Consider the following 7500-nt stretch of genomic DNA (forward strand, 5'->3'; position numbering starts at 1 on the left):
CTGACAAATTTCACCCACATTCACATCTCAGTCCTCGTCCTACATTGTTGCCCATTGTCATGTTATCTTTTTCTGTTCATCAGCCACTTTTTCCCCCATTGCCTCTCTGACTTTGTATAAAATTTCATTTGTGTGTTTTGGACTCCATCTCGACTGCCAATAAAATTGCAAATAAAAAGGGCTGAAAAAAGGAGGAACGGATGACAATTGGCAAGTCCAGATGAAGCAAGAATGCTTTTATGGAAATTGGAGAAGGAGGGCCATTTTTTTTTTTTTTGATTCTACGGAGCAAGGAACTGACCTTTTACATAGCTGGCTCATCTACAGTCCAGCACTAGCATAGCGCACGGTTTGATAATACCCCGAATCCGTTTTTCGATCTGCACACCATTGTGCAGTAATCGCGCTCGCTGTAAAGGGTGTGGTTGTGGGCTCGAGCGCTCGATAGCCTTTCGCCCATACACTGTAGCCAGATACCAACGTGAGCTTACCGTGAGTTGCGCAGATGCATTGGTGCGAAATTTTAACGGTCCCTTGCTACGTCAAGACATGATCCCTCTCAAAGAAGAGCAAATGAGTGTTGAGACAATCCTCTACACCCTTTTCTGGCCTTCTCCCCATTTTCTCTCTCTCTCTTCTTGTACAAAACTTTCGCACAGTCACGTACATATGCACAACTGGCATGCGAATTATGAGTCCTTTGCGTCTCTGTGCTCTATGTTGTTTTTTTAAATGACATCGTTCCCAGTGCATATTTGCTGCATTTGTACAGTGAGAGCAAAAAGTAGTCCCCCCCCCCCCCACCAATCATTGTTGTGGTGTCCCAACGCTATGTTCAAGAAAGTACTATTTAACGATCTTAAATCAGAGTTGGATTACATGCTGTGCAAGCATATTACAGTCAAGAAGCACGCAATCGCGGGTCGTTACATATTAACATAAAAAGAAAAGTAAAAGCCTGTGCACTGACAACGTGTTGAGACGTTGCTCTCGCATCTCAGACTACACACACATCCAACACCACGAATTACAACAAAACTACAGTTGATCCTGGTCCGCACCACGAATAGGAATCTGGGTCCGGTTCTACAGATTGGGCGCGGTTCCACCCAAACCGACAGTACTGAAGACTGAAAAAAAGAGAAGCAGTCGTACTTAAAAAGTGTATTTGAGATTACTGTAGGCCTTTGTCTGCTTGAAACATATCTAGCCATTCACCTCAGTCCTTTTTCTCATCACAAACACACCGGGCTCTCCTTCGTGGTTTTGCTTCTGCACGCTCGGGGTATCCACACACCCGGTTCGCTTGTTTGCTTCTTTCGCCACTGTCTGCTCTCCCAACCTGCCAACACAACACACCCCCACGTTCGGCACCACTGCCCTGCCTAGCCTGATCCAGAGACCCTTTTCGGTCCGCGCTGTTGCATTTTCCCCTCATCTGGATGTGGTCCTGTCAATCACACCCTCCTTTTCGTATCTACGTGTCTTGTTTTAATTTGGGTTAGGACGTCCCCGCATAGGTTTACCCCTCGACAAGGGGCACCCCATCACTAGGGTGTAGTTATAACGTTTTCAAGGTTGTTCTCTTCATCACTCGCCTATAAATAGTGTATTTATTCCCATCCAATCTCACCTCTTCTGGCCACCACTTGCGTAAGGGAACGAGGGGTCACCCGCTCCCCAGAGTTTAGGTTTTCCTGCGGGCGATCTTACGAGCTTGTTAAGTTCTTTTCGAAACGCTATTGTAATGTTACTTAAGACTCGGTGTTGTCTGCATTTTCGGTCAAGATCAAAATGCATCACTCGCTCCTTCTCTCTGTGCCGGACGCACTGAGTGGAGTGACGCCCCCTTCCCCTCATATTGTCCTTGGGGGATTGATGGACTGATAGTAAGGCTTCGATCAGCTGGCGAAGGAAAGAGGCAAGCGGAGATACCGACAACGGCAAAGAAAAGCCAAGCAGCGGGAGAGAGGGAAGAAAAACATTCCTAAATACTCTCGCTATTCTCTCTAAACTCAGATGGGTCTATCTTTTCCCTTTTTCCACTCCTCGCCCTTCCTCCCGTTTGCGAGTTTTCTTTGCCAGCAGTCACTGGGTCATCTGCACAGCAGAACTCATGGTCACTCTGGAAGCTTCTGCTATCGGATACTTTACCAACCCAACTCTCCTCAGTTGTTGTGTATTCCAACCCTTGCCTTTGAGGCTGCCGGCTCTCCCAGTAAAAAGAGAAATACACCTTTCTGGACAAATGCCAGTTTTTTGTTTGCTTGGTGATCTACATGAGACTGCATGGACCCGCTCACCCTGAAGAGTCTTGGCAAATATGCATGGATACTTAATATGATGGAGATATGAAGCTGATTTAGCCCCCTTGCACGCTGAAAATACCCCAGACGAATAATGAATCATTGATACACTTCGCCATGCACAAACGATTCATCTCGCATGGCCCTCCTGAGGATCAAACCATCAAATTCCACCAGCTTAAAGGGTCAATTAAAATAATTGTCAGATGCTTGCGATCTACTCGAGCCGCGTTCTCCTACTCTGTGCTTGGTACTGTTGATTTGTGCTCAAGTTAGGAGTGTCAAGTATAAATCTTTAGCTAGCCCACCAGGCAGTCCGATCTGGTTAATACGGAAGAAATCAACACGTTTAGGATTACACGTTTAACAATAAACTAACAGGCTTTGTTGTAATGTCGTGTTCCGTATTTGCAGTTTTGACCACAACGGCAAGTTGTGTCAACATTTCCAGTAGTAAAATACAATGTAAACCAGATAGGCTTACAAACTCACTGATTAATGCAGTGCAGACGTGTTTGACTTTTAAAAGATGCGAGATCGATTTCTCTAGTTATAAACACAGAAGACAAACAGTGCGTTCTACAAAAAGAACGCCACCAGGGGAGTGTGATGCGTTAAACTCTCTCTCCTAAAGACTTGGACTTTTCTGGCACGCTGGGATGCATTTTTCCTAAGCTGTTTACTATGCGGTTCCAACCATAAAACAATGTTAAATTAAATCTGCACACCAAAAAACCACCACGAGTTCTAACAAGATTTTGTCTTTATGCAGTTTTAGAGTAGTAGAAAGTCTTCCGTATGGCAACAGTGTCTGCTTAGCTGCATACTATAGGAAACTAAGGCATTAATCTTAAGCAGTCATTCGTCCTTAGTTACCGCATGCCAGACATGTCTAAAACTGTGCTTTTCTGCTCGGGAATTTTCTCCTGTTACTTTAATTTAGCCCATTTAGGCAGGGGACACCATTATTCAGATCGAATTACATTTTCTCACTACACAACTGAGCAGTTGGGGCAAGGGCCCTCTTGATGAAGGGCCCGCAGTGGCGGCCTATTGGCGGACTGGTTGATTGAACTTGGCACCTTGGGTCAGGAGTCACAACTGATCATGAGTACAATAGCAAGGATGCGTTACATAATTGTCCCGTGCATTGGTTTGACAGAATGAAAGATTTTCAATGCCATTCATTTTGCCTAGCCCCTGTAACACTGTTTATTGAACGTTAACTATTCTCACAAAAAGAAACATCTCAGTCATTGACCTGATGGCCATTGGCAGGAAGCTTGAGTGAAGATTATTGAAATAGCTATCGTAAGTAAGCTTCCATATCACTGAGACGGGTTATTTTTTTACATTACGCATAAACCTGTGTGTGTGTGTGGTGTGTGTGTGGTGGGTGGTGGGTGTGGGTGTGTAAGCCAGGAAGAAAGAGAGTATTAATTGCAAAAAAGCTTATCTCTCCAGACACATGACGATAATGTGATGTGTGATGAATTCATTGAAGGAGCACCACGGTGTGTCTCGTTGCAGTGGAGTGGTATCGATGATGACGTTTATGTACAGTGAGTTCCTAACCATCTGTTGAACCCCTCACCATCCGTCTGGTAATTAAAATGTCCTCTTTCTTTTCCTCCCCCTTTTTTCCTCTTCTTCTTTCAAGTTTCGCCCCCCCCCTTGACACATTCAGTTTGACCACTATTTAGCCTGGATTAGGTCGTTGTCTATTGCCCTTCGTGTGATGGCTATCCATCGACCTGTTCTATGGTGTACAGGTCATTTCCTGTCCGTGTTGTTTTTGTTTTCCCCTTCTTCTGCAGGGCCTGTGGATGTCGAGTTGTGCATATGATGACACTAAAGAGCTTGTGAGCAGCGGAGCAGAACAGGACAGAGGGATCATCAGCGCCACATTTCCTGCATGTTGCTGTTGTGTGTGGAGATCTACCCCATTAACCAGACTAATACACCCCACCCACACACACACCAAACCACTCGAGACACAATCTGTTCACATATATTACCGAACTCAGCAGGTAGTGCGTATAAGAGATGCGATCGCCGCGCCAGTCATCCCTTGTGGAATTATACGCTGCTAGCGGTCCAGCTAGGGGACACGTTGCCCTCATTGGCTGCTTACCTATCCTTCATCCTTTTACCTTGCGGAAGAGCACCAGAGCATTTTCAAGCCTTTCTCTCCCATCAGAAGGGGCTTGACACCTTAGCCATTATAATACCACAGGTGAGGTGTATTTGGTGATGTTATAGTTAACGGATCTACAAAACTGCAGGCAACCTGGCCCTGGTGTAGGAATACATGACGGCCCATTGTTCTTCCGTGTGTGACAACGAGAAAGCCCCGCTATCCCCCCCTCCCGAGTGTCCAGTCCTGCCCCATGATTCTGGCTCAATATCCACCAATGTGAATTACAAGCTTCGCTGAACGGTTTGTGCTATTCGTACGTTTGTTCCGAATCGATACCCGACTGCGGACAGTTGCCTCGAAGTGCCCACCACCAATATGCCAGTTCGTTCCGACGCTTCCTTGGCAGACCTCTTCAAACGGGCGAAACCCACCACCGCCAAGGAGCACCAGAGCAGACCCAAAGCGTGGCGAATCAGGGGACCATGTCGCGGGTCTCATCATCTGGAAAGGTCACTCTCAGCACAGTCTTTATCGGAACGCTATCGACGGAAAATCTGATATTCCCTACCCCTCTCAAGCCGAACGACAATGTGTGCCAACGAGGGTCCTTTGCACAAATTCTGCCCTGTGACTAGTGTTCATGGCTTTGTCTACCAGGTGAATTTGTTGGTCCTGCAGCTCCAGCATCCCTCTCATGAACACGTCACTCCAAATTTTCCCTTCTTCTTTATTCCTCTCCCTCTCCAGCTTTCGGCACCATCTACTAAATTCGTCGCGCGCTATTAGAGCGATTGCAGTTTTGTATAATGCCATACTCCTGCAGCTGGACTTATACCCAACAAACTTGAACCCTCCGCCACGCATGGATCACAGACCGGCCAGAGAGTTCTTTACATCCACTTCTTCACATTTTGTGCGGCTTGCGTCGACGACCCAACGTTCTAATCCTACTATGTTCGAGTTCCCCATTGGTTTGTTACCAGGTGGCGTGGACGCTGTGTGATATACGTCCTAATTCGAGGACGCCTACCTGACACAAGCCCAGGCAATTACAGTTGGCTAACTCTCTGGCCCCGCGGAGGGCTTTGTTTCCAGAAACGAGGACATCCGTTCACCGTCTTTTTTTTAAGGGCCCTAGAAACCACGGCCTGTCCACAATAGTGACCTACCAACGGTTTTTTCGGCCGTGTGCCTCTTCACCACTGGGAGAGCATAAAGAAATATGATCAAAGAGAGGATCCAGCCCTGATACAGAGGCGCCGGCAAATTGCTCGCTTGGCTACTGTCACCAGGGGCATGCATGCCTCCCTCGGTAAGTTACCGCACTTTTATGCGGGTAAAAAACCCTGACTGCAGGGGATTCCCATTGATTTGCATACAGAGCTAAATGAGATCGCGCGGGTAGTTCCTCTCCAAGGCACGTCCTACTTATTATCCACCCCACATTTGACGGTGCTCAGTATGAAGTGTGTTGTACATATCTCATTTCTGAACGTTGCTGGTGTTGACGTGCTATTCTTAGCCTCCCTTTCAACACCTCTGATATTTTATTGTTAAATCGCATGTGACTAGACCTTGCATTGATAATTCGGAGGCATGATGGATTACGTTGGTATTTATTCGTGTATCTGAATAGCGACCCCACAGCCGTGGTTGTCCCCTTTTTTGGGGGTTCCTTATGCTGAGCCTCCCCACAACAGACTGTTTTTTCTAGTTCCTCTTAGCGTTACACCCGAGTATTTAGCTTTCAGCCATTTGCATTCGGTTTTTTCGACGCATACTTCTCCATACACACTGTTGCATTGTAGCTTGTAGCGCCGGGGTGGGGAAAAACATGTAAATTATGTTCGTCTTTTTGAAGTGCTTCAGTCACAACGGGTGACCTGCAGTGTCTTGACTGGTGATCAAAATAAGTGCTACATATATCACCCTCCTCTATTCCTCATCCTTATAGATGTAAATCTGTTGTGGACATGCTGGGAACCAATTCCGAAAAGAATGGGCTCGAAATTGCACTTTCAATCGTCCATTCCCTTGTACTGCAGCTCTGTTAAATTCATGCTTGGATTGGTGGAATGGGTTGGCAGTGTGTCTGAAGCGATTTATTAATAATTAATTCACTCTAATGTTGTTTCACCAGGGGACTGGCTATCGGCGCAACGGCTCGTAAAAAGATTCACACTACTAGAGTGTGTTTATGCATTTGATGAAGCTTTATGGAGGAGCATGTTTTCTTTAACACTGGAGACTCCTCATACACTAAAATGTTAGTGTTTATAATCGTCTGCTCGTCAGTAAAGTCTTTGCTGTTTCGCTCTCTCTCGCTTCCTCTCTCTCTCTCTCTCTCTCTCTCTATATCTACCTGACTTCTATCTAGTCTATCTATCCTATCTATCTACTACTTAATACATCATGTATATGTGTGGTATTTGTACTCCGGCTACATTACAACAGTGATACACACACATTACGATAGCATAGCTTTTAGTTGTTGTAGATTTCATAGTAACCTGATGCTATTGTTATTTTAACCTTATTGTGGAGTAGGGACAAAGAGATGCTGATGAGGAAGGCCGATGTGTATATACTTACATTTGATGTTTGTACGCGATCACGCAGGAACTAACTGTGTTCACCACAGATGTTACTGCATCAGTAATTTGACGCACACAGATGAAAATATAAACGTTTACTTTTCTAATCCTTAAAGCGATTCCAAGTGTAGTTGTTGGTATAAGAGGAATAGAACACTTGTAAGGTTTCCTTCTTCCCATCCGACCCTCGTCTTTGATCGTTTTTGTGTTTATTTTATACATTCAAATGCTTTTATTCATCGACCTCTTTTTTTTCTTAGTCTGTATCCGTGTGTGTCAGCGAAAGTTTGAAAGGCACTCGTGTACAGTACTGCTTTTGTTAAGGAGACTTGGGGGTAGATTTTGTAGTTAAGACGCTTGTAGGATAACCCAGGCTGTGTAGGCTTTCACTAGCGCATCCTCTGTTTCTTCTCAGCTTTCATTCTTCAGTCAGACAAGAACATCATTAGTTCAGCTTGAC

At 45.5% G+C, this 7500-nt stretch overlaps 2 protein-coding genes across 2 annotated transcripts in view; both read left to right on the top strand.

Annotated features, from left to right (window-relative positions):
• Nucleotides 1–7500, top strand: part of plxna1b (plexin A1b) — a 199802-nt gene that overhangs the window by 44025 nt on the left and 148277 nt on the right. The gene's annotated exons all lie outside the window — the stretch shown is intronic.
• LOC125141191 (keratin-associated protein 10-4-like) overlaps nt 6859–7500 on the top strand; it is a 7275-nt gene continuing 6633 nt past the window's right edge. The window contains exon 1 of the mRNA XM_047813418.1: nt 6859–6868. Coding sequence (XP_047669374.1) covers nt 6859–6868 — 10 coding nt within the window. The remainder of the gene's footprint in view (nt 6869–7500) is intronic.

Source organism: Tachysurus fulvidraco, chromosome 5 (assembly GCF_022655615.1).
Source record: "Tachysurus fulvidraco isolate hzauxx_2018 chromosome 5, HZAU_PFXX_2.0, whole genome shotgun sequence".
NCBI lineage: Eukaryota > Metazoa > Chordata > Actinopteri > Siluriformes > Bagridae > Tachysurus > Tachysurus fulvidraco.